The 27978-nt window shown below is 41.5% G+C and overlaps 1 protein-coding gene across 1 annotated transcript; it reads left to right on the top strand.

The window, feature by feature from the left end:
• ARSH (arylsulfatase family member H) lies at positions 1-27922 on the top strand. The gene is made up of 9 exons (XM_050776667.1): positions 1-92; positions 3795-3916; positions 7221-7346; positions 9146-9569; positions 13051-13187; positions 18213-18347; positions 21706-21868; positions 23603-23724; positions 27555-27922. Exons 1-9 carry the CDS (start codon positions 1-3, stop codon positions 27920-27922), a joined length of 1689 nt encoding a protein of 562 aa, XP_050632624.1.
• Positions 27923-27978: the final 56 nt, after the last annotated feature.

Genomic DNA, 27978 nt, shown 5'->3' on the forward strand with positions numbered 1-27978 from the left:
ATGACAAGAAACGCCAGACCCAACATCGTCCTGCTGATGGCAGATGACCTTGGAGTGGGGGATTTGTGCTGCTACGGTAATAACTCAGTGAGGTAAAGTTGGACTCTGACCCCTTCCCTGTATGTGGGAGTCTCCCGTGCCACAGTGGTCACGTCTTTGCCGTTGTAGAGAAGGGTTTCTGGAGAGAAGTCCATTGTCTGATGTTATTGGCAGGAATAGCAGAGGTCCCCGGGGAAAACTGCAAAATGTCAGGAGACCGCTTAACATCTCAGTTCCCTTAGTTTCTAGCTGTTGGTGGTGGCGTTTTCATTATTGTGCAAAATTTACGTTTAAAAATTGGCCTTTTTTGGTCAGGCATGGTGGCTCAAGCCTATAATCCCAGCACTTTGGAAGGCCAAGGTGGGGGGATTGCTTGAGCCCAGGAGTTTGCGATCAGCCTGGGCAACACAGGGAGACCCTGTCTCTACGAAAAAAAATTAAAAAAAATCTACTGGGACATGGTGGCGTGCGTCTGTGGTCTCAGCCACTCAGGAGGCTGGAGCAGGAGGATTGCCTGAGCCAGGGAGATTGAGGCTGCAGTGAGCTATGATCCCACCACTGCACTCCAGCCTGGGTGACAGAGGGAGACTCTGTTTAAAAAAAAAAAATCACCTTTTAACCATTCTAAAGTGAACAATTCAGTGGTAAGTACATTCACAGTGTTGGACAACCATCACCTCTGTGTAGTTGTAGAATTTTTCACCGTCCCAAAGAAGACCCCCATTACCCATCCTATCCCCATGCCCTGTTAACCACAAATGTACCCTCTGTCTCTATGGATGTGTCTCTTCTTGGAGTTTCATATACAAATAATCATATAAAGTATGTATTTTCTCTGGCTGCCATGACAAAGGTCCACAGACTGGTTGGCTTAGATAACATCAGCTTATTCTCTCACAGTCCTGAAGGCTGGAAGTTCAAGATCAAGGTGTGGGTAGGGCTGGTTCCTCCTGAGGCCTCTCTCTTGTCCTTGTAGATACCATCTTCTCCCCGTGTCCTTACAGGATCGTCCCTCTATGTGGGTCTGTGTCCTCATCTCCTCTTATTATGAGATGTCTTAGTCTATTTCAGGCTGCTATAAAAGAATACCATAGGCTGGGTGCGGTGGCTCACGCCTATAATCCCAGCACTTTGGGAAGCTGAGGTGGACGGATCATGAGGTCAGGAGATCCAGACCATCCTGGCTAACATGGTGAAACCCTGTTTCTACTAAAAAAATACAAAAAATTAGCTGGGCGTGGTGGCGGGTGCCTGTAGTCCCAGCTACTCAGGGAGCTGAGGCAGGAGAATGGCGTGAACCCGGGAGGTGGAGCTTGCAGTGAGCTGAGATCGCGCCACCGCACTCCAGCCTGGACAACAGAGCAAGACTCCGTCTAAAAAAAAGAATACCATAGACTGGAGTGGCTTAAAACAACAGACATTGATTCTCCCACATTCTTGGAGGCTGGAAGTCTGAGATCAAGGTGTGGGCAGGGCTGGTTCCTCCTGAGGCCTCTCTCCTTGGCTTGTAGACACGGTTTTCTCCCTGTGTCCTCACAGGGTCATCCCTCTGTGTGTGTCTGTGTCCTCATCTCCTCTTCTTATAAGGACTTCAGTCCTATTGGATGAGGGTCTACTTTAATGACCTCATGCTACCTTAATCACCTCTTTAAAGACTCCATCTTCAAATACAGTCACATTCTGAGGTCCTGGGGGTTAGGATTTCAGCATAGGAATTTGGGAGGAACACAATTTTGCTCATAACATATGCTATGTGGTGTTTACTGACTGGCTTCTTTCACTGAGCGTAATGTTTTCAAGGTTCATTCATATTGTAGCATGTGTCAGTACTTCATTCCTTTCCATGGCTGAATAATTTTTCATTATATAGATACACTACATTAGTCTACAGCTTTAAAAATATCTTCCTTGAATTATTTCTAAAGTCTCTGGTCCCCGGGGCTCTTTATTTCTCTACTCTCTTTTGATAGACCAATCTGGCACTTGTGAAAACACATAGCATCTTTTAGTGTGGATTTAAATAACATTGTTTCTTCTTGGAATGCAGATCACAGTCTAGTCCTATATTTTAAGCATATATTTGTTGATTGAAAGGCATTGGTCTTCTTTCTTTCTTTCTTTCTTTCTTTCTTTCTTTCTTTCTTTCTTTCTTTCTTTCTTTCTTTCTTTCTTTCTTTTCTTCTTTCTTTCTTTCTTTCTCTCTTTCTTTCTTTCTTTCTCTTTCTCTCTTTCTTTCTCTCTTTCTTTCTTTCTTCCTTTCTTTTCCTTTCTTTTTTTCTTTCTTTCCTCTTTATCTCTTTCTTTTTTTTTTTTTTTTTTTTTTTTTCTTTTTAAGACAGGATCTCACTCTGTCATCCAGACTGGAGTGCAGTGGCATGATCTTGGCTCACTGCAGCTTTGACCTCCCAGGCTCAAGTGATCCTCCCTCCTCAGCCTCCTGAGCAGCTGGGACTACAGGCATGAGCCCCCATGCCCATCTAATTTTTTTTTTTTTTTGTAGAGTTGGGGTTTTGGCATATTGCCCACTGTGGTCTGAGTTCAAGTGTTCAGCCCCTCCTGGCCTCCCAAAGTGCTGGGGTTACAGGCGTGAGCCATCACGCTCAGCCTTCATTATAATCTTTCTGTGAGATTGTGGGAAAAAAATGTTGTACACATGGGATTAAGATTGGGTATGCTTTAGCTTTTAGGAGAACAGGCACGTCTTTTTTTCAACCTGTAGAATTCTGTAAGTTTTACAAAATTTTTGCAACATATTAGACAAAATGGGAAATAAATTAAACTCCAAAATGTCACAATTTGGTTATAAAATAGGTCAATTTTACCATAAAATATATATTAATGGGAGGCTGAGGTGGGAGGATCATTTGAGGCCAGGAGTTTGAGACCAGCCTGGGCAAAATAGCAAGACCTGTATCTCTGCATAAAACTTTAAGGCCAGGTGTGGTGGCTCACACCTGCAATCCCAGCAGTTTAGGAGGCTGGGGAAAGCGGATCACTTGAGGTCAGGAGTTCAAGACTAGCTTTGCCAACATGGTAACACCTCATCTCTACTAAAAATACACCACTGGGCGTGGTGGCTCACGCCTGTAATCCCAGCTAGTTGGGAGGCTGAGGCAGGAGGATCACTTGAACTCGGGAGGCGGAGATTACAATGAACCGGGATCGTGCCACTGTACTCCAGTATGGGTAACAGAGTGAGGCCCTGTCTCCAAAAAAAAAAAAAAAAATTAAATAAAAATTTAAATAAAGTAGTAGGGCATGGTGGTGCACACCAGTGGACCTAGCTACTTGAGAGGCTGAGGTGGGAGGATCACTTGAGCCCAGGGAATTCCAGGTTGCAGTGAGCTATAACTGCACCACTACACTCCACCCTGGCAACAGAGCAAGAGACTGTCTTTTAAAAAAATATGAAACACATTAACAATTTATTTACTCTAAATTACCCATTAATTTTAGGTCCTTGATAAGAAGAAATTGGCTAATTTTTTCATTGAAATACATTTTTTTCTCAGACTCATAAAACTGTATACTGAGTGACCTGTATTCATTTGTAATAGTTTTGACTCAAGATATATTTTAAACTTACATTTCCCTTTGCTTTTAACCATCAATGCATCTAAGGAAGTAGATTAAAGTTTTAAAAAAATGAATTTTAGGTTTACCAGAAATAGAGTCAACTAGAATAGCTTTGATCCTCGATCATCGTATAGAGAATTTTTAGAAACTCACCTGCCGAATTCTTCTTTGGTCTGCAGCACACCTAATATTGACCGCCTGGCGAATGAGGGAGTGAGGCTCACCCAGCATCTCGCAGCTGCTTCCATGTGCACCCCAAGTCGGGCTGCCTTCCTGACCGGCCGGTACCCCATCAGATCAGGTGAGGCAATGAAAAGGCAGCAACATTTCAGTCTCACCAGAATGCATTCTAATGATTAGTTTTTCAAATCTTTATAAGAATTCTCAAAATGTCACTCAGAATATTAGGGATCTAAAATCAAAGGGCGTTGTTATCCCTGGACAGCTTAAACATGTGTGCCTCTCAGGGAGGTAAAGTTGGACTCTGACCCCCTCCCTGTAGGTGGGAGTCTCCCGTGCCACAGTGGTCACGTCTTTGCCATTGTAGAGAAGGGTTTCTGGAGAGAAGTCATTGTCTGATGTTATTGGCAGGAATAGCAGAGGTCCCCGGGGAGAACTGCAAAATGTCACTGCACCTGCCCATCTCTGTGCATATAGTGACAGGGTTTAGGCCTGTTGGGGGCAATTTGCCAACTTACGGTCAACACTCCCATTTTCAGGTACTTGTGCTAAGATTTCTCAAGAGGCCCCTGATGTCTTTAAGCTAGCGGAGACCATGCAGTGTTCTGAGATAAGTGGATCTAATCTATCTCGGAGGATGAGATTGGAAAACTAGACACAGTTGGGAAAAAAAGTATAAGTGAGAAAAAACAAGGAAATGAAACTTTTACATGCTTCCTTACTGGACCCCATCATTTCAAGATTCAGACTTACCAAGTTGATATAATGACAATTAAATGTTTTCCTTTGCTGCTTAGCTTAGAATCAATACCTACAAACATCCACTCAACATCAATATTATGAACAACAATTTTTATACCCAGTTAAAATATAGTGGTCCCCTTAGACACTATTGAAGTGTTCATGGTTATCAGCCTCTATGTGAAATATTGTGCCATACTGCTGCATTTTATTTAATTCTAGTATTTGCTTGTCATAATTTTAGTATACCTGCCTTCACAGTTTAATTTTTCAGTGAAAAATTTTTCTGTATGAATTTTCTTCCTTCTAAGTAGTAACTTCTCATCTGATACATTCAAGGAATGAACTAATTAGGTTAATGAGAATTATACTAAAAATAAAAGTAAACACTGAAAGTTTTTGTCCTATAAATATTGATTTATTATTATCTTTTTTTGTTGCCTAATGACCTTCTTTCATAATTCAAGGTTCTCCATTTTGTTCAAAATAGTTTGATTTCTAGATAAGCAGTCTCTGTATAACACAGTACCGTGTATGAACAGGGATAAAGACATGAGTCTGTATGAGTTTCCAAAAAAAAATCACACTTCTAATTTCAGGATTTCAGGATTTTTTTTTTTTTTTTTTTTTGAGACAGACTCTCGCTCTGTCGTCCAGGCTGGAGTGCAATGGTGTAATCTCAGCTCACTGTAATCTCTGCTTCCCTGGTTCAAGTGATTCTCCTGCCTCAGTTCCCGAATAGCTGGGATTACAAGCATGCACCACCACGCCCGACTAATTTTTGTATTTTTAGCAAAGATGGGGTTTCACCATGTTAGCTAGGCTGGTATCGAACTCCTGGCCTCATGTGTGATCCACTCGCCTTGGCCACCCAAAGTGTTGGGATTACAGGAGTGAGCCACCATGCTCAGCCTAATTTCAGGGAATTTTAAGTATTGATTATGGTGAAATAAAATTTATTTTAAAAGGCCGGGCGCGGTGGCTCAAGCCTGTAATCCCAGCACTTTGGGAGGCCGAGACGGGCGGATCACGAGGTCAGGAGATCGAGACCATCCTGGCTAACACGGTGAAACCCCGTCTCTACTAAAAAAATACAAAAAAACTAGCCGGGCGAGGCGGCGGGCGCCTGTAGTCCCAGCTACTCGGGAGGCTGAGGCAGGAGAATGGCGTAAACCCGGGGGGTGGAGCTTGCAGTGAGCTGAGATCCGGCCACTGCACTCCAGCCCGGGCGACAGAGCCAGACTCCGTCTCAAAAAAAAAAAAAAAAAAAAAAAAAAAATTTATTTTAAAAAAATAAGAAAAAAATTAGGTGATTGGTGGAGAGATTTCAAGTCATTGCCATGTGTATATTTTTAATAATTTCACACAAACGGTTCAGTTTAATTCATTCTACTTATCAAAAATTTCAGCAAAATAGTTCAACAGCAAGATAATGGTCTAATGCTTCCCTTAGTAAAACTGTTTCTCTTTCCTATCAATAACACTGTCTAGAGTCTACCTTCTTCTTCTTCCAAGGTAGGATCCTTGAAATGTACTTTTTTCTTTTGAGATGGAGTTTCCTTCTTGTCACCCAGGCTGGAGTACAATGGCATGATCTCAGCTCACTGCGACCTCCGCCTCCCAGGTTCAAGTGATTCTCCTGCCTCAGCCTCCGGAGTAGGTGGGATTACAGGTGCCTGCCACCACACCCAGCCAATTTTTGTATTTTTAGTAGAGACAGGGTTTCACCATGTTGGCCAGGCCGGTCTCCTGACCTCAGGTGATCCCCCCGCCTTGGCCTCCCAAAACACTGGGATTACAGGCGTGAGCCACTGTGCCTGTCCTGAAATGGTCATTTATTTCTTTCTTGCTGATCTTCACTTGTGGTTTTCTTGTGAATTCCTTTTAAACTATAGGTGTATACATTTGTCTGCCAGTATAAATCTACATAATCCCAGCACTTTGGGAGGCTGAGGTGGGCAGACCACTTGAGGTCAGGAGTTAGAGACCAGCCTGGCCAACATGGTGAAACCCTGTCTCTACTAAAAATACAAAACAAAAACAAAAACAAGCCAAGTGTGGTGGCACACGCCTGTAATTCCAGCTACTAGGGAGGCAGAGGCATGAGAATTGCTTGAACCTGGGAGGCAGAGGTTGCAGTGAGCCAAGATGGTGACACTGCACTCCAGCCTGGGTGACAGAGCGAAACTCCATCTCAAAAAAAAACAAAACAAAACAAAAAAAAATTACATATATACACACACGTATATGAAAAAGAAATTGTCACTCCTACAATTCTTCATTTCAGATTCCCAATGATACATTAAAAAATGTATTTATACCCAGCTAAATATCCGAGTATTTATACACAGCTAAAATGCAGTGGTGTCCTCAGATTCTATTGAAGCATGAAGGTTATCAGCCTCTACATGAAAAACTAACGAAGGTTATTTGTTGTTAGTCTGAAATTCAAAGGAGTGTAACTGAGTATCCCATATTTATTCTGGCAGCCCTAATTCCAAGGGAATGTTTGCATTTAGCAAGTGGGAAAAGGAGAGTCAAGGATGTACAGCCAGAAAGGCAACAGAAAACTTGGGGAAGAATGGCTTTGAGGAGGTGCAGGAGGAAAGGGCTTGAAGCATGTCGGGATAAATTCGGTATTAGCAAAGACTATGGTGCTAACCTATTGACTCCTGTGAATTTAGGGATGGTGTCTCCCTACAACCTCAACCGTGCCCTCACGTGGCTTGGTGGTTCAGGTGGTCTTCCTACCAATGAAACGACTTTTGCCAAGCTGCTGCAGCACCGTGGCTACCGCACGGGACTCATAGGTATGGCGCCTGAACTCTGCTCGTGGAAACGTGATCCTGCGGCCTCTGTCATAGTATCTAAGGTGTTTCCGGGGATGTTGGCTCTGTGCGCGCCAGTTTGACCGACTTCTCTTTGAGATAAGACACTTGGAGAAGGAATTGATCACACATTGACTGGGGATGTGTAGAATCAAGGGCATAATATTGGAAAAACAATGAGAACAGAAAGCAAACAAGGGTATCCAAAGTTGCCACTAAAATGGAATATTGTGTTGGAGGGATACGATGTTTGTGACACCATTATTAGCAGAAAAACTCGTAAATTTGTAGCGAAGTACTGTTGAAATTGAAAACTTAAAGCATTAAGAGTTGTCAAATGGAGGCAGTTGCTGGTCGATTTAGATCACATAATATTCTATGCCCTTTTGGCGGGGGTGGGGTGTTGGGGGGGACATGAGCTTGTGAGGGAGACTTTCACCGAGAAATAAGTTTGTAGAATTCCAGTCCTAGAAGATATTCCTCTAAGAATAACTTGTGTGATCAAATCCTTTTGGGAAATGCTACCCCAAAGCATTGTATGGTTCACTATTTTTGAGGATTCCTAATATGAATTGTAAGCCACAGCTCTGAGATATCCTCAGTTAAAAAAAGGTTAAGAGATTTTCCATCAGTAGGGCAGGTATTCCCATGCAACTCCCAGCAGTGTCCTGTGAGTGGGAGTTCTCCAGATTAGCTTTGAGCAGCGTTCTCACATCATTAGAGCACAGGATTCAGATCTCACTCTGCCATTATTCATTAATGTGACTCGGGCTTCTGAATAAATCTAGATAGCTGGGCACAGTGGCACGGACCTGTAATCCCAGCACTTTGGGAGGCTGAGGCAGAAGAATTGCTTGAGGCCAGGAGTTCAAGACCAGCCTAGGCCACCAGAGCAAGACCCTGGGTCTACCAAAATAAAATTTTAAAATTAGCTGGGCATGGTGGCACACACCTATAGTCCCAGCTACTCAGGAGGCTGAGGCAGGAGGATTGCTTGAGCCGAGGAGTTCGAGGCTGCAGTGAGCTATAATCATGCCACTGCACTCCAGCCTGGGCAACAGAGCAAGACTCTGTCTCTTAAAAAAATAATCTAGACAATGTGTTTTCTATTCATAATACAGGGTCTGTGAAGTGTTGAATACAATAATGTGTGTGGACAAATCAGAACATGACCTGGCCCCCTAGAGGATGTGCTTGATAAAAGGAATTACTTGCATCATCAGAATCATTTGGTTCTTGATGAAATTCTTTGGCTAGTTTGTCATCCCTAGCTTGCGGACCTAGAAGAGGTGTTCCATCTGTAAATAAAATCTTGGTTACCTTTCAGTGAGATGGAATAAGAGGGTGGGAAGGCACTGCTAGCTAAAAGCATGAATGTGCAAGCTGCACCGAGAGTCCTTGGTATTGTCCCCACCAAACAACCAAGACATCGATTCTGGCTTCCTAGCAAGCTCCAGATACCTGGAAACTTTCTCATTGTTCATGAGGTTGTTTGGTACCAAGCAAAAGATTTCTTCTGAATGAACACTAGGCTCCTCTTCTTGTAGCAAAAGCAAAGCGGCTCCTGCTGCATGGCTTTTGTCTGAAAGAGACACATTGCAGGGAGAAGGCTGTTGGCCCATGTCTATGCCAGGGAGGTATTCGGGGACACCAAGAAAAAACCATGACGACCACAAAATGAAAGTTACATTTGAGTTTTCCAAAGGGAAGCCCACATTCTAAAAACAGACCAGCACTGAATGCTGCCCTGCTGCCGTGGTATGATTTTATTTTACTTTTAGGCAAATGGCACCTGGGTTTGAGCTGCGCCTCTCGGAATGATCACTGCTACCACCCGCTCAACCATGGTTTTCACTACTTTTATGGGGTGCCTTTCGGACTTTTAAGCGACTGCCAGGCATCCAAGACACCAGAACTGCACCGCTGGCTCAGGATCAAATTGTGGATCTCCACGGTGGCCATTGCCCTGGTTCCTTTTCTGCTTCTCATTCCCAAGTTCGCCCGCTGGTTCTCAGTGCCGTGGAAGGTCATCTTTGTCTTTGCTCTCCTGGCCTTTCTGTTTTTCACTTCCTGGTACTCCAGTTATGGATTTACTCGACGTTGGAATTGCATCCTTATGAGGAACCATGAAATTATCCAGCAGCCGATGAAAGAGGAGAAAGTAGCTTCCCTCATGCTGAAGGAGGCGCTAGCTTTCATTGAAAGGTATTTAGCCATTTCTTGTCTGATTTCTTGCGTGGAAATTTTATTTTTATTTCATGGCAGGTCGTCACACCTTGATAACACGGACCTTTAAAAATCTTTTGGAGAGGCCGGGCGCGGAGGCTCACGCCTGTAATCCCAGCAATTTGGGAGGCCGAGGCTGGCGGATCACGAAGTCAGGAGATTGAGACCATCCTGGCTAACACGGTGAAACCGTGTCTCTACCAAAATACAAAAAAATAAGCCGGGCCTGGCGGTGGGCGCCTGTAGTCCCAGCTACTTGGGAGGCTGAGGCAGGAGAATGGCGTGAACCTGGGAGGCGGAGCTTGCAGTGAGCCGAGATTGCACCGCTGCACTCCAGCCTGGGCGACAGAGCAAGACTGTCTCAAAAACAACAACAACAACAAATCTTTTGGAGAAAATGTGTGGTATTTGGCTTTCTGTTCCTGCATTAATTTGCTTAGAATAATGGCCTCCAGCTGCATCCGTGTTGCTGCAAAAGACATGATCTCATTCTTTTTCATGGCTGTGTAGTATTTCATGGGATATAATGGGAACTAAACATTGAGCCTCCATGGACATAAACATGGAAACAATAGACTGCAAACTTCTAGAGGAGAGAGGGAGACAGGGGGACATGGTTGGAAGACTACCTATTGGGTGCTCTGCTTACTCCCTGAGTGTAATAGGCCCAGGTAACAAACCGGCACATGGAGACCCTGTATCTAAAATAAAAGCTGAGGAAAAAAAATGTAGGTGACATTTGTGATAGACTTGAGTCTCCTCTTAGGTAGAATAAAACAGTTAAATTTCCTGCAAATTTTGAATGCTCAAAAGGCAAAACAACAAAAACAAAAAAACCCACATATTTTGCTCGCTTTCCCATTTTTAATGTTTTAATTATTATTATTTTTTTTTTTTACTTTTTGGAACAGGATCTCACTCTGCCACCCAGGCTAGAGTACGGTGGTGCGATCATGGCTCACAGCAGCCTCGACTTCCCAAGCTCAAGTGATCCTCCCACCTCAGCCTCCAGAGTAGCTGAGACTACAGGCACACACATGATGCCTGGCTAATTTTTGCATTTTTTTTTTTTAAGAAAGGGGGTTTTGTCATATTGCTCAGGCTGATCTCAAGCTCCTGGGCTCAAGCGATTCACCCACCTCGGCCTCCCAAAGTACTGGGATTACACTATGCCCGGCCACTTACCCCTTTTCTGAAAACAAAAACTGGAGTTGCCATATTTTATTCTATTTTGCTTCAGTGTGGATTGTTGTGTAAATTGATTAAACTTGGGGGGTAAATTTTTTCCTCTGTCTCGGACACATACCCAGACACATACTCAGACACAGCCGGAAGAGCTCTCTGTCCATGAACTGTTGGGAGGTGGCTCTGTATTTATAGATACCCAGTTTTAAGTTTTCTATGTTCAACACAAGCTATGCAGGCATGACTGTAATGAGCTCTCATCATCCCATACCAGCTCACTTCTACATTACAAATTATTATTATTATTATTATTTGGAGACAGGGTCTCACTCTGTCACTCAGGCTGGAGTGCGGTGGTGCAATCATAGTTCACTGTAGCCTCAAACTCCTGGGCACCAGTGATCCTCTTACCTCAGCCTCCTGAGTAGCTGGGACTACAGACGCACATGGCCAGACCCAGTTAATTTTATAAAATTATTTTTCCGTAGAGACAGTGCCTTGCTATGTTGCCCAGGCTGGTCTCAAACTCCTGGGCTCAAGCGATCCTCCTGCCTTGAGCTCCCAAAATGCTGGGATTACAGGTGTGAGCCATTGTGCCCAGCCTAGATTACAAATTAGAGGCACATTAAAATTGTTGGTGTGGATTCTCATTGACACTGTTTGTCACCTTCCTTAGTGGGGTTGACAGGGAGTGGAGAGGGGAGGCTATATTGTTACTCCACCAGGCTGAAGGGTATGCAGTGGAATATCATTCACTCATATGCCCCTGTGCCCGTCAGATTCATTATTTATTCCAACACAACCATGAGAACAGTGATACAGCCACCCACTCAGCTCTCCGTTCATCTTACCTTCTCTTCCCATCCCAACCCATTTGCTTGGGCTACCTTTTTGGGAACATATTCAATCTCCAACTCCTTCCCTTCTTTCTATGCTGGTTGTAAAAATGTGTAAAGGAGTAGCTTTAGAATGACTGTATGTGGCAATGCAAAACACAAGGTCAGGCGTGGTAGCTCATATCTGTAATCCTAGCACTTTGGGAGGCTGAGGCAGGAGGATTGCTTCAGCCCAGGAGTTTGAGACCAGACTGGGCAATATAGTGAGCTCCCATCTCTACAAAAAATGTACAGAATTAGCCAGGCTTGGTGGCATGTACCTGTGGTCTCAGCTCCTTGGGAGGATGAGGTGGAAGGATCACTTGAGCCCAGGAGGTCGAGGCTGCAGTGAGTCATGATTGCACCACTGCACTCCAGCCTGGGCAACAGAGTTGGACCTTGTCTCAAAATAAATAAATACATAAAATGCAGAATACAAAAAGCAAGATGTAAATGAGGAGAATTTATTTCTCTCTTGGGGTAGGCAGGCTACAGATACAGTGAGGTTATTCACACCTCAGCTTTTATCTTGTTCTCTGCCACCTTTGTGAGCAGCCTCATGGCCCAAGGTGGATGCCAAAGCTCCAGCCATCAGACTTATGTTCCAGGAGCCATGAAGGAGGTGGAAGAAAGAAAGAAGGGAAAATGGAAAGTAAGGAGCATCAAATCCTTACTGTGGCACATCTGAGTCTGTCCTTAAGATATGATTCTTCTGAACTCATACCTAAAAGAACACTTTGAGACAATAGATGAGGAGAATTCATACTTTATAACCTATTCAGCAAAGATTAAAAGATTTATTAAGCTGCTACTTTATGTCAGATGCTAAACTGGACACAAGAGAGTATAAAATGAACCGCATTAAACATTTTTGTTGTTGTTGTTAAGACAGGGTCTCACTGTGTTGCCCAGGTTGGAGTGCAGTGTTGTGATAATAGCTCACTGCAGCCTCCACCTCCCAGGCTCAAGTGAACCCCTTGCCTCAGCCTCCTGAGTAGCTGGGATCACAGGTGTGCCATTATGCACAGCTATATTTTTGAATTTTTTTGTAGAGACGGGGTCTTGCCCTGTTGCCCGGGCTGGTCTCAAACTCCTGGGCTCATGCAATCCTCCTGTCTCAGCCTCCCAAAGTGCAAAGAATATAGGCATGAGCCACTGCGCCTAGCTACATGAAACATTTCACTGGGAACACAAATGTTCTGTTATCCTTCGTTCCTCTTCATATCCTTTCAACATAAACCTCGTGGTATTTACGACTCACAGGAGAGGTATTGTCATCTGAAGTACATAGAAAACCTCCAGCAACCATTATGAGATCTTTTCATCAATGCAGAATCGCATTTAAATGGTGGAAATGGCTTTATTTGTGAAGGTAATTTTGGTAACTTTCTACCCCTTAGGGTCAAACGGGAACCTTTTCTCCTCTTTTTTTCGTTCTTGCACGTACATACTCCACTCATCTCCAAAGAGAAGTTTGTTGGGCACAGTAAATATGGCAGGTATGGGGACAATGTAGAAGAAATGGATTGGATGGTGGGTAAGTATTCAGTGACAGAACTGTAAATATCTGAAGTACGGGCTACAGAAAAATAAATCTGTACTGTCTCAAATTATGTCCAGCCCCTTGCATAGCATAAATACCTGTTAAGTGTTTGTTTCATCCCTGAATTGAATTAAAAGATGGCTTTTAATTGTTCAGCAATACCAGTGAAATATATTCCCCAACAGAAGTCACAGTTTGTAAATATAAGTTTTCCCATCTTTAAAATAAAGACAGTCACTTTTCTGAAAAACTCATTGGCAGGATAAATAAAGTTGCACTGTAAAGAATACTGTAATTCCTGGCCGGGCACACAGTGGCACATACCTGTAATCCCAGCACTTTGAGAGGCCGAGGCTGGCAGATCACTTGATAAGGTTAGGAATTCTAGATCAGCCTGGCCAACGTGGTGAAACCCCGTCTCTACTAAAAATATAAAAATCAGCCAGGCATGGTTATGTGGGCCTGTAGTCCCAGCTACTTGGGAGGATGAGGCAGGAGAATCACCTGGATCCAGCATTCAGAGGTTGCAGTGAGCCAAGATCAGACCACTGCACTCCAGCCTGAGTGACGCAGCGAGATTCCGTTTCCAAAAAAAACAAAAGAATATTGTAATTTCAATTCCTGGTTATTTTGATGGATATAAAGGGAAATGTTATTCTGATTAGTCAGTTCTACAGGAAATACATAGAAATTTGGGATGGGGATTTAACACAACTAAAGCAATTTATTTCAAAGGCATAGTGTTCACTATAAAGAAATGCTGAGGATAATAAATTAGCAGGCAGGAGGCGTCACTGTATGCATTCCAGAATAATAACTGGCTGTGCTAGTTGAATTGCATTCGCCCACCCAGCCTCTATGTGCCTGACAGAGTTGTCCTTCTTCTCAGCAATGGTGTTTCATTTTGGAATACAGTACTTTTCTTCTTCTGAGTGCAAACTTCTGAAAACGGTGCTCTGCCAAACCATCTAAACTAACAATCTCCCAGTTATCAGCCGCCTGTGTCTATTTATATGGAGTGCCTTTGAAAGAAATGGAGCTATTTTAACTTAAATGCATTTAAGGGGTGTTAATCAAATTTTATTATAAATAACTTTCTTTTCCCTGAAAACCACAATCTAAGTGAGCTATAAAAAACTAGTTAAAATTACCAAAGAGCTAGTGGTGTCAGATAGGACAAAGAGGGGAATCCTGTCATGGGATAAATTTCTCTTGTACATTTCCACTGTGTGTGTTTCCCTCAAATTCTAGGTACCATTGTAATATTTACCATCTATATTTAATCCCAAAGAGGAGATAAAGTACAGAGAGGGGCGGGGCGTGGTGGCTCATGCCTGTAGTCCCAGCACTTTTGGAGGACGAGGCGGGAGGATTGCTTGATCCCATGAGTTTGAGACCAGCTTGGGCAACATAGCAAGGCTCCATCTCTACAGAAAAATACAAATATTAGCCAGGCATGGTGTCACACACACGCCTTGGAGTTCCAGCTACCTAGGAGGCTGAGGAGGGAGGATCACCTGAGCCTGGGAGGTGGAGGTAGCACTCCAGCCTGGGTGACAGAGTGAGACCCTGTCTCAACAAAAAAAAAAAAAAAAAAAAAAAAAGAATACAAGGAAAGGCAGTGCTGCCAGGCTGCCAGTAAGGCATTTAAGCAGAAATGGGGAGAAAAAAGGAATGTATTAAAGGGAAAAACTTAAGGGCTTAAAGGGAACTAATCCCTGACATCCAAACCCTTTTTAAGCTTGTTGAACTAAAGCTAAGCTCTGTATTTCTTAATTTAATCTTTGCTGTGGGAAGTGTATGTGTGTGTATATATATATACACCCAGTTGCAGTTATTTTATTTGCATGGTATAAATTACAAATCACTTTTATGCATAATACTATAGCTAGTTTTAATAGGAATTAAGCACCATATGTTATATACATATATATACACACACACACCATATGGTTTATATGTATACACATGTTATGTTATATATATATATACACACATAGTACTGTATGTTGCATATATACACATTTATTATATATAATTTAATTCCTTGGTAATGAAATACAAACATTGAAATGTGTTACAGTTAAAAACCGCTATAACATTATAGCCTTTATGGAATTATATAATTGGGATTTTTTTTTCTTTGCTTCTTTTGAAATTGCTTTTACTATATTTGTACTTAGTCAAAGGACAGTTTCCTGCAAAGGGAATTTCTGTTAAAGTCAATATCTGAGTATTTATCACTGAGAAATAATTATGTTTGTTTTACGGTATATGTAAATACATGATGAAGACGTGTTACAGAAGCTAGCAATTGCATTATTAAATGGCTAATATTATTTGACACAGGAGAAATGATGAGTAGCTATTTTTCTGCAAAACATCTCCCAATATTCTGAGTTTTCTCCATCATTTCTTATAAAAATTCTACCAAAATGAAGACATGTTGAAAGTCAGACAGGTATCTCTGTGGGTATTATTTTACTATTTAACAATATGAGTATAAAACTCACAGGTTTAGTAATTTATTAACTTTACTCAAAAATAAACCTTAACAATGCTATACTCGTGCAAATGCAAATACAAGGTGCAAAATGAACTTAATGAATCTTCAAGAATTCAATGACATTTTAAATTTTCCAATGAAAGAAACTTGTGCCTATTAAAAAACACTTTTAATCCCCCCCTCCCTTTTTTTTTTTTTTTTTTTTTTTTTAAGATGCAGGGTCTCACTCTTTTGCCCAGTCTGGCTGGAATGCAGTGGTGCGATCACAGCTCACTGCAGCCTTGACTTCCAGGGCTCAGGTGATCCTCCCACGTCAGCCTTCTGAGTAGCTGAGACTAAAAGTGTGCGCCACCATGTCTGGCCAATTTGTGTGTGTGTGTGTGTGTGTGTGTGTGTGTGTTTTGTAGTGAAGGAGTTTTGCCATCTTTCCCAGGCTGGTCTCGAACTCTTGGGCTCAAGTAAACCTCTCACCTCGGCCTCCCAAAGTCCTGGGATTACATGTGTGAGCCACTGGGCCCAACCTTAATCACTTTTCATTATTGGTTTCTTTCCAGTTGTCTTTGGTAAGAGGTCTTACAAGTGATCTATTACCGTTAGTATTTATATATTCATATGCATCTGTCTATTTTCACTTTAGACACTCTACGGACAATTATTTGCCTATGTATTTGTTTTGAAACAGAAAAAGAATTTGCAGCTACTATATTTGCACAGTATAAATTACAAATCACTTTTATGATTTTTTTGATATTATAGCCAGATCTAATGTGAATTGATAATTTACATATAATTACTCTCTTCCCAGAAAGCCTTTATAATCTTTCATCTTACAAACCCTGGGCTTTAAAATATCTTAATTTCTAATGATAACATTTCTAAAAAATAGTATATGTCACTTGTAAAACAAATCACTTTTGAACAGTAGATAACAAAGGTTAATGAGTTTACGTATAAACAGTTTTCTGTGCGGCTCCTTACATTTTCTTTTATCTCTGAACGGGACAAGAGCATCACAGAGATGATCTAGTGTAAACGAGAAGTGCATTGGGACCTCAGGCCCAGGACGATGTTATCTGCTGATTAGCAAATGCTCAACAGACATCAGAAAGGAAATGAATGTTGTTTGGAATTTTGCTAGAACAGCTTTCTACTTATTATTTTAAAAAACTGTCCTCCTGAGGGATTGTCAACACCTTAAAGACAGTGTCTGCTGAGTCTAGCGCAGCATTAATTGTCATTAGATCTTAACCATAACCCGGACAGCAAGAATAACCTGCAATTTCCATGTAGACTTCAGCTAGCAGCCAGGACAGCAAAATCTCTAAGGGAGGCGGTGCCGTGCCCTGGAGTACGAGGATGGCTTTGCTCAGGTGTTCCTGGAGGTGTCATTTTGCAAACTGTATTTTTAAAAATTAATGTTCATCGGTTCATTTAACTGCTGGGCCTAGTTGGCATTGTCTATTTGAATCGTTTGGGGCAATGATGACGTTATATATTATTACACGATTTGTATAATAAAATAGACTTTATTATATATTAAATAATAAAATAATGAACATATGCAATAAAATTATATAATAAACCAATACTTTATATATTATATACAAACTATTCTATATTTTAAATTAATATAATTAATGTATTTAGTATATTTAATATAATTTATATAATTACATTAATATAATAAAATTAATGTGATATGCGACACACAATATCATACAATTGTATAAAATATAGTATATATTCATATAAATGATATAAATTTATGATAAAATTTCATATATTAGATATATTATAAAATTTTATATATTCCTTATATATTTTACATTTATTACATATACTCATATTTTATCTTATATTTAATATCTTTTCCTATATATCTATAAATAAACATATTTTTACATATTACATTGATGTACAAAATACTATATAATAAAATATTTACATGCTATTATAATTATATAACAATTTTTACACAATGATATAGTGTATTAATAATCATAAACTATTATGATGTTTCTAGTATTGTAAAGTCATATGGTATAATAATACATAATATGTATTGATTATACATATTGCAATATATTTTATTCTATTCCATAATTGATTACATTTTAATATATAACAATTCTTTATGCATTTCTAATACATCATGTTATATATTAATATGTATTTGTAAGAAATATGTACTATATATCATACAATATATAATAAATATATAGTTGGTAATTAAAATGTATGAAAGTGTATATTATATTAAATATAACATATACATTATTACATTATATATTAAATATTTTAACTGCTGGATATAATATATATTATATATACTATATTACATACAGTTTAAAATAGTATATATTACAATATTATATGATTAATTATACAATATTGTGTAATGCAGAATAACATTTAAATGCTATGTGTAATAAATGCATAATAGCAAACATATAATAAAGCAGTGGTGATCTGCATCGAGAGGTCAACGTCTTTGTGTCTCTGACCCTCACCAGGTAAAATTCTGGATGCCCTAGACCGGGAGTGCCTGGCCAACAACACCTTGGTGTACTTCACCTCTGACAACGGGGGCCACCTGGAGCCCCTGGACGGGGCTGTTCAGCTGGGCGGCTGGAACGGGATCTACAAAGGTGATTGTGCGCAGAGAACCAACACCTGTCCATTGAAAATCAGTAGTCTCTACTGGCTTTGCGTTTGCTTGAAGTCATTTGCCATGATGTTCAGGTATTTTTATGTGAGTCAGACTCTTATTAAGCTAGACCAAAAAAAAAAAAAAAAAAAAAAAAAAAAAAAAAAAAAAAGCTGCAAATTTTGGAGCAGTTTCCAAGAGCTTCAAAGTAAAATGTTTGAAGCAATGCCAACCCCATGAGAGAGGGCATAGGATCTCAATGACCATCTATGGCAGATTTCCCAGCCTCCGCACGATTGACATTTGAGTCTGGAGGATTCTTTGGCTGGGGGCCTCCTGTGCCATTGTAGGCGTTGAACAGCGTCTGTGGGTTCCACCCACAAGTGCCGGTAGCACCCACCCCAGAGCAGCGACAACCAGAAATGTCTCCTGACATTGCCCAGTGCCCCCTGGCGGCAAGGTCATTTCTAGGTGAGAACTGCTCCTTTAGATCAATCCTCACTTGGATTCTCAGATGCAGGTTTTTAATTCGGTAACATCAATGATGCTATTTATTATGCTTTAACGAGTGTTATGTCTATCAGAAAAAATAGTTTTTCATTTGACTGGGGTGCCTATCTCCTCATGGCCAGCAGATTCTTCCAGCTCACTTTGATAGACTTCATGCCGGGTTGTTCAAGAACTCCATAGCACCCACACTTAGGCATCACCAAAGGCATACCAACAGAAAGAATAATTTAAAAAAGAATTCGGTATTTGCTGTTTTCCCACTACCCCCTAACCTTCCAAGTAAAACAAAAAAACTAAAAGGGTATCAAAATTGTCATCATTATAAAATCAGAATGTTTGAACTTCCTTGTATTTCATTAAAAAGTTCTGTGTGTGTGTCTTATATATATATTTTCCTATCTATATAATCACTATGTATACATATTCACCATATTGTTTATAATATATAATCATATATTCATCATATGTGATATATAATCCTATATATAGTCACTATGTATGTATAGTTACTATATCATTACATATAACACATATAATCCTATATATTCGCTATATTCATTACATATAATACATGTAATTTTACATATTTACTACATATAATATACATAATCCTGTACATATTCACTATGTATATATAGTCATTATATTCATTATATATGCATAATTCTATGTATTTAGTATATTTATTGTATAGATCATTACACATAATTTTATATATTCAGTATATATAATATAATATATAATTCTATACATATATTTACTGTTTATAGTCACTATGTTTATTATATATAGTATATAGAATTCTATATATTCACTGTATAGAGTATACATAACCCTACACATATTCACTATATATACTCACTATATTCATTATATATTACACATAACCCTATATATATTTACAATATTCATTGTATATAATATATAATTTTATATATTCACTATATTCAGTATAATATATATAATCCTATATACATTTACTAAGTATATATAGTCACTATATCCATTATATATAATATATATAATTCAATATATATATTCACTTTATATATTCATTATATTTACAATATAAAACCCTACGTATATGCATGCACAGATAGGATTATATATAGTGAATATATATATGTACATATATATATAGGATTGTATATACTGGATTATATATTGCAAATTAATAGAAGTGAGCTCCTGAAAGCATTCACCTCCTCTGACTTGTCATGTAGTCTTGCTGTAGTCATCACTGTTAATTAGCAAAGATTATATTGGTACTAAGCCTAGTAGAAAAAGTGAGGAACAGGTTTGAGTCACCATATACATACCATCTAATGAAATGTGATTATTACAGTCATGATGATTCTAACAACTGTACATATTGTATATTGTAATAATTATTATAATTGCATGAGTATGTGTGAGTGTAAAGCCCCTGTCCTTAAAAAGCACACATAACCCTGGAATAGGACTCTGGCAAAATTGTTGTGAGCATTTCTCAGGCTTTGGGACAGGATACCTGTTTCTCAGGGTGCTCCCTGTGAAGCAATGAATTCAATGGATGGAGAGATTTAGATCTCCCGGGTAAACAATTGGTTTTGTTCTAGTCTAGTTACGCCCCCCACTCTGCCCCACAAAGATACAGGTTATTAAATAAGATGAAGAAAACATCAGGATGGCTTTATGATTGTGTGTTAAAAACACATAGATTTGCTTCAGGGAGCTTGTCAAGTTTTTCTTATAACGAAGAATGGTGTTACTCGGGAGGCTCAGGAGGGAGGATTGCTTGAGCCCAGGAGTTGGAGGCTGCAGTGAGCTATGATCGCGCCACCGCACTCCAGCCTGGGCGACAGAAGGAGACAGTGTCTCAATTTAAAAAAAAAATGGTGCCAAGAAGCTGAGCTGCCTTTCAACACTGGTTAGACTGGTAGATCAGTGAATGTGTCTGCAGTGAATTTTACCTAATTTTCTGCTAGAGGCTTCCGGTTTTGTGTTTCTTTGTAATGCTGCCTGCCAGACAGGTGCACACATAGAAGGCATTCAATAAACATTTCACATAGGAAGAGACCTTTTCCTCCAGAGAGGCTCTTAGTTTTTCTTAAAGAGTCTAGACATATGGTCTTGACACTGGCATTTGGCATAGGGCCATTTTTCTACTCTGTAACAACCACCTGAATCTCACCAGTGATCTTAAGGCAAGGGCTTCATTTGTTTTGTGCTCAGAAACACCCAAGGGGACTTTTGTCTAAGAAGTGATTCTTAACTCTGCCTCTGGCCATTTTTCTACTCACACTCCTCTCTTTCTTCCTCTATAGGGGAAATCACGGGGTAAAATTTTTTAGCTTGTTCCTCAAGGATCAGTATAATGTGGATAAAACCCGTCTTTTTCTTTTCTTTCTCTTTTTTTCTTTTTTGGAGACAGAGTCTCACCCTGTCACCGAGGCTGGAGTGCAGTGGCACAATCTCAGCTCACTGCAAACTCCACTTCCTCGTCTCTGATCCCCCCACTTCAGCCTCCCGAGTAGTTGGGACTACGGGCATGGACCACCATGGAGTGCAGTGGCGCAATCTCGGCTCACCACAACCTCCGCCTCCTGGGTTTAAGCGATTCTCCTGCCTCAGCCTCCCAAGTAGCTTGAATTACAGGCGCCCACCACCATGCCCAGTTGATGTTTTTGTATTTTTAGCAGAGACGGGGTTTCACCATGTTGGCCAGGCTGGTCTTGAACTCCTGTCCTCAAGTGATCCGCCCGCCTCAGCCTCCCAAAGTGCTGGGATTACAGGTGTGAGCCACCACGCCCGGCCAGTATGGTTGGGTTTTAACTCATCTTTGGTTGTGTTGTAATCTTTGGTTTTAGGTGGCAAAGGAATGGGAGGATGGGAAGGAGGTATCCGTGTGCCAGGGATATTCCGGTGGCCGTCGGTCTTGGAGGCTGGGAGAGTGATCAATGAGCCCACTAGCCTAATGGACATCTATCCGACGCTGTCTTATATAGGCGGAGGGATCTTGCCCCAGGACAGGTATGGAAACAGTGGTTGCTTCTAACCTAGGGTGATATATTTGAACATATGTGGATATACTTGATAATTCTATGTGTGTGTGTATATGCATAGTATATTACTTAATTATCAATATTCTGCCCATAGGGCCAGATGTCTTTCTCCCCTTGGTGCATGGTGGAATATTTTGTTTTCTTCTTAGAGTATACCTTAATATTCTTTGTCATATTACACTTATGAAGGTGTGTGTTTGACTGTTCTCATGGATGGGATCTGATTCTCATACATCATCACATCCCTCACAGCTTCTAGACCATTACACAATTAAATGTTAAATGATTACTGAATAAAAACATGTATGCATAGAACAGGTGCGGTGGCTTATGCCTGTAATCCCAGCACTTTGGGAAGTCGAGGCAGGCGGATCACTTGAAGTCAGGAGTTCCAGACCAGCCTGGCCAACATGCTGAAACCCCATCTCTACTAAAAATACAAAAATTAGTCTGGTGTGGTGGCACGTGCCTGTAATCCCAGCTACTTGGGAGGCTGAGGTGGGAGGATCGCTTGAACCCGGGAGGTGGAGATTGCAGTGAGCCAAGATCTCATCACTGCACTCCAGCCCGGGTGACAGGGTGACACCCTGTTTCAAACAAAAACAAAAACAAAACACGTATGTGTGATTGCATGTGTGCTAAATGGTATTATTGTTTCTGGTTTGCACTTTGTCTATGAGGTTTTTTTTTTTTTTTTTGAGACAGAGTCTCGTCCTGCCGCCCAGGCTGGAGTGCAGTGGCGTGATCTTGGCTCAGTGCAACCTCTGCCTCCCGGGTTCAAGCGATTCTCCTGCCTCAGCCTCCCGAGTAGCTGGGACTACAGACCGGCGCCACCATGCCCAGCTAATTTTTGTATTTTTAGTAGAGATGGGGTTTCAGCACATTGGCCAGGATGGTCTTGCTCTCTTGGCCTCGTGATCCACCCACCTCGGCCTCCCAAAGTGCTGAGATTACAGGCATGAGCCACCGGGTCTGGCCTTGTCTATGAGCTTTAAAATGAACACATACATCCTGTGCTTTAACGATTTAATTCCATGTGTGTGGGGTGATATCTATTCATTAAATGTGAAGTTTCACTGGAATCAAAAGAGCGTAAATAGCTTAATTTTTCCAGTCCACAACATTAACTCATATTGTCTTGCAAGGTATCAGGATAATAGTTCCAGCTGTTCTCTTCTTCCATGACCTCAGAAAATGAATGTTTTGTTTCTTTTTCTTTTTGTTATAAAATGAGGGAAAAGGAGAAAGTTTTAAGAATTCCTTCTTCCGCCGGGCACAGTGGCTCATGCCTGTAATCCTAGCACTTTGGGAGGCTGAGGCGGGCGGATCACAAGGTCAGGAGTTCAAGACCAGCCTGGCCAACATGGTGAAACCCCGTCTCTACTAAAAATACAAAAATTAGCGGGGCATGGTGGCGTGTGCTTGTAATCCCAGCTACTTGGGAGGCTGAGGCAGGAGAATTGCTTGAACCCGTGAGGCGGAGTTTGCAGTGAGCAGAGATTGCACCATTGCACTCCAGCCTGGGCGACAGAGCAAGACTCCGTTTCAAAAAAAGAAAAAGGAAATTTTTCCTCTTTATCTTTTGCCTCCTTCTCTTCCTCCTCTTCCTTTTCCTCCTCCTCCTCCTCTTTCTTCTGCTATAAAATGCGTGACTGAACCATGCCTCTCTCATCACCTTCTACATGCCCCCTTCTCTCCCAAGAGTGATTGACGGCCGGAACCTAATGCCCCTGCTGGAAGGAAGGGCGTCCTACTCCGACCATGAGTTCCTATTCCACTACTGTGGGGTCTATCTGCACACGGTCAGGTGGCATCAGAAGGACTGTAAGTATGAAGGCCGCGGACACGTGGAAAGATGATAAGGGCCCTGTTCCTGTCTCCTTCGTCTCCTGGAGGAAGTTGTACCATGTGCGGATATTGCTCAGCCATGATGGTGCTTTTTCGCTGGGAAAGCCACATACACAGTGCACTGCAGTAGGATTTTTATTTTATTTTATTTTATTTTGAGATAGGGTCTCTCTCTGTCACCCAGGTGGAGCGCAGCGGTGTCATCTTGGCTCACCACAACCTCCGCCTCCCGGGTTCAAGTGATTCTCCTGCCTCAGCCTCCTGAGTAACTGGGGCTATAGGCACCCACCACCACAACCAGTTAATTTTTTTTTTTTTTTTGAGACAGAGTCTCGCTCTGTCGCCCAGGCTGGAGTGCAGTGGCCGGATCTCAGCTCACTGCAAGCTCCGTCTCCCGGGTTTACACCATTCTCCTGCCTCAGCCTCCTGAGTAGCTGGGACTACAGGCGCCCGCCACCTCTCCCGGCTAGTGTTTTGTAAATTTTTGTACTTTTAGTAGAGATGCGGTTTCACCATGTGGGCCAGGCTGATCTTGAACTCCAGACCTCAGGTGGTCTGCCCACCTCGGCCTCCCAAAGTGCTGGGATGACAGGCGTGAGCCACTGCGCCTGGCCTGCAGTAGGATTTTAGGGGGATGTGTTTGTGAGAGAGATTTGTGCCCAAAGGGTTTCATTTTAAATTTTAAAAATATTTATAAAATAAAGATGAGATCTTACTATGTGGCCCAGGCTGGTCTCGAACTCCTGAGCTCAAGCAATCTTCTCTCCTTGGCCTCCCACAGGTGTGACCCACCACAGCCAATCCACCCAAAGCGTTTTAGCTTAGGGAGGTGAGTGTTGACACAGACAGACCAATGCCATTGCAATATTTTCATGACTTAGATTTTCCGAGAGAAGGGGCTATACCCTACCACACAGGTTCACGGTGGGAAGCACCAGGGCTTGACTTGGAAGCACAGGCAGGAAGGAATGAAGAGCCCAGGCCGCAGCCTTTATTATTAGGGTTTCCAAGGGAAAGGTCAGGCAGGGCAGGATGAACAGCTTCAGACTGGTAGTTTGAGTAATTACAGTAAGTTTGGAGCAACAGGGACTGTCGCTAGCTGCCTGGTACCCAGTGCTTGGTTGATTTAGGTCAGATCAAGTATCAGCTGACTGTGTGAGAGTTAGGTAAAGGAGGTGGTTGCTTGCATAGGAAGGGTGTGTTCCTAAGTGAGTTGTTACTATTTGTATTAGTCCATTCTCATGCTGCTGATAAAGACATACTCAAGACTGGGTAATTTATAAAGGAAAAAGAGATTTAATGGACTCACAGTTCCACATGGCTGGGGAGGCCTCGCAATCATGGCAGAAGGCACATCTTACATGTGGAAAGCAAGAGAGAATGAGAGCCAAGCGAAAAGGGAAATGCCTTATAAAACCATCAGATCTCGTGAGACGCATTCCTTACCATGGGAACAGTATGGCAGAAACTGCCCCCATATTCAATGATCTCTGCCTGGCTCTGCCCTTGACCTGTGGGGATTATTGCAATTCAAGGTGAGATTAAGGTGGGGACAGAGCCAAACCATATCACTATTTTTAGGAATCAGCTAGCCCTGGGAGGAGCCGTCTTTCCCCGAGTCTATCAGGCCCCTCAAGCTGTCAAAATACTAGCCCGGCACAGTGGCTTACAGTTGTAATCTCAGCAGTTTAGGAGGCCAAGGTAGGAGGATTATTTGAGCCCAGGAGTTTGATATCAGCCTGGGCAACATTGCAAGACCCTGTCTCTACAAAGAAAAAAAAAAAAAAAAGAAAAAGAATTAGCCAGGAATGGTGGCATACAACCGTAGTCCAGCTACTCAGGAGGCTGAGTGGGAAGTCTGAGGCTGCAGCTGGCAGTGATCGTGCCACTGTACTCCAGCCTGGGTGACAAAGTGAGACCCTGCCTCAAAAAAAAAAAAAAAAAAAAAAAAAGTCAAAACATTATAGGATACAGAAAATTAAGAAAACATGATTAATGTGTGTGTGTAAGTATGCATTAGCTTGTGTGAATGTATACATGAGAGAGAGAACAAGAGAGAGAGACTATGAATACCCACAACTTAGGGATGACTGAAGTAATTATTCTAGCAACGAGAAGTACATTTTTCAACGTGGCCTGCATGGTGGTTGCTTCTCTCCACCTTCCTTCCTTTCTAACATCCTAGTGATTGTTTCTGTCCCACATTCACGCTATGGGAGTCAATACAAACAAATATAAATTAACAAATAGTATTGATTGCCTTACACCTGTAAAGAAAGGTCTTCTGGAGTCATTGCATGGAATTCCAGAATTCTTACTTGGTTGGATTTAACTTTATTTGCAGGAGGAATTTTCTCTGATGGGATCAGTCACTTGTGGTGTGATGTATCTTCATTTTGATGCAGATAGTCCTACATAAAACAATTACAAAAACAAAAATAAGTAAAAACCTATGTTTTTAAGATTCTATATGAGTGCAGGACATGATCAATGATAAATAAAACAGCCCCGTAAACAGCATAAGCCTCCCAAATTTAACTATAGAGGATTATACAGTAGAATTTTTTTGTTATTATTTTTTCTCACCATAATTCCAGAAGTTGGGAGCATGGGGCTGACACAGTGCTCAGTACCACGGTCATGGGACCAGGATTCTTGTTTCCACTTAGCCACCTCTGACACACTAGCTTTCATTCTTATGCGTCTCACCCCATGGTTGCAAAGTGGCTGCAGTTCCTCCAGGCATCACACCTGCACTCCATGCAGTAAGGAGGGAAAAAACCAAAGGCGGTAAAGAATCCAGTTAGATGATTTAATCCTATTTTAGTAGGAAAGCACAGCTTCTCTGCAAGACTCCACCAGTAGACTTCGGTAAAATTCTCATTGACCAGAGGCTGGGCAATGCTTATGTTTTCTATCTAAAATTGATCACTGCAGCCAGGCAGGGTGGCACCCCAGCTACTAGGGAGGCTGAGGTGGGAGAATCACTTGAACCCAGGAGGCAGAGGTTGCAGTGAGCCTAGATGCTGCCACTGCACTCCAGCCTGGGCGACAGAGCGAGAGCTTACCTCAAAATAAATAAGTAAATAATAAAACATAAAAAAAAATTGATCTCTGAAAATAGATTTGCTAACCATTTCATATCAGAAGAAAGAAGAAAGGGAGGGAGGGAGAGAGGAAGGAAAGGAAGGAAGGAAGGATGGAAGGAAGGAAGGGGAAGGGGAAGGGGAAGGGAAGGAAGGGAAGGAAAGAAAGGAGGAAAGGAGGGAGCGAGGGAGGGAGGGAAGGAAGGAGGGAAAGAAAGAAAAGGAAGAAAAAAGAAATGGAGGAAAGAAGGAAGGAAGGAAAGAAGAGAGCGAGAAAGAGGGAGGGAGGAAGGGAAGAGGAGGGAGGAAAAGACAGAAGAGGGAAGGAGAAAAGGATAAAGAATGATTAATTTTGCCAAATTACTTTTGTCAATTTCAGATGTGAAAGTGGTATTTAGCCTTGGATCACTTTTAATTTTGTTTGTACCTAATCAGATTGAGGTAGAATTTTAATTTGGTATTCCCAGAATTACCCTATTCCCACTTGGGTCGTCATTGTTATCTCCAAATGTTCTCATGACAAGATTTCTAAAAATGTCTTCAAGTTTGCAGTAAAATTGTACATTGTTCTTAGAGTTGAAGACATGCTACTGTTGCTGTGTAATTTTGTGCAGAAGAGTATTATCAATCACTAGAAAAAGCATTTGAGAAAAACATCTTTAATGAAAAGAGTCCTAAAATCACCACCAAGATGGTATCATAATGCAACTTACTTTTTAGGTGCAACTGTGTGGAAAGCTCATTATGTGACTCCCAAATTCTACCCTGATGGAACTGGTGCCTGCTATGGGAGTGGAATATGTTCATGTTCAGGGGATGTAACCTACCACGACCCACCACTCCTCTTTGACATCTCAAGAGACCCTTCAGAAGCCCTTCCACTGAACCCTGACAATGAACCATTATTTGACTCCGTGATCAAGAAGATGGAGGCAGCCATAAAAGAGCATCGTAGGACACTAACACCTGTCCCACAGCAGTTCTCTGTGTTCAACACAATTTGGAAACCATGGCTGCAGCCATGCTGTGGGACCTTCCCCTTCTGTGGGTGTGACAAGGAAGATGACATCCTTCCCACAGCTCCCTGAGACCATGGGGACCATGTGTTACCCACCACAAACTTACTGTTACAATGGTCATAGAA

The sequence above is a fragment of the Macaca thibetana genome, chromosome X, assembly GCF_024542745.1.
Source record: "Macaca thibetana thibetana isolate TM-01 chromosome X, ASM2454274v1, whole genome shotgun sequence".
Lineage (NCBI taxonomy): Eukaryota > Metazoa > Chordata > Mammalia > Primates > Cercopithecidae > Macaca > Macaca thibetana.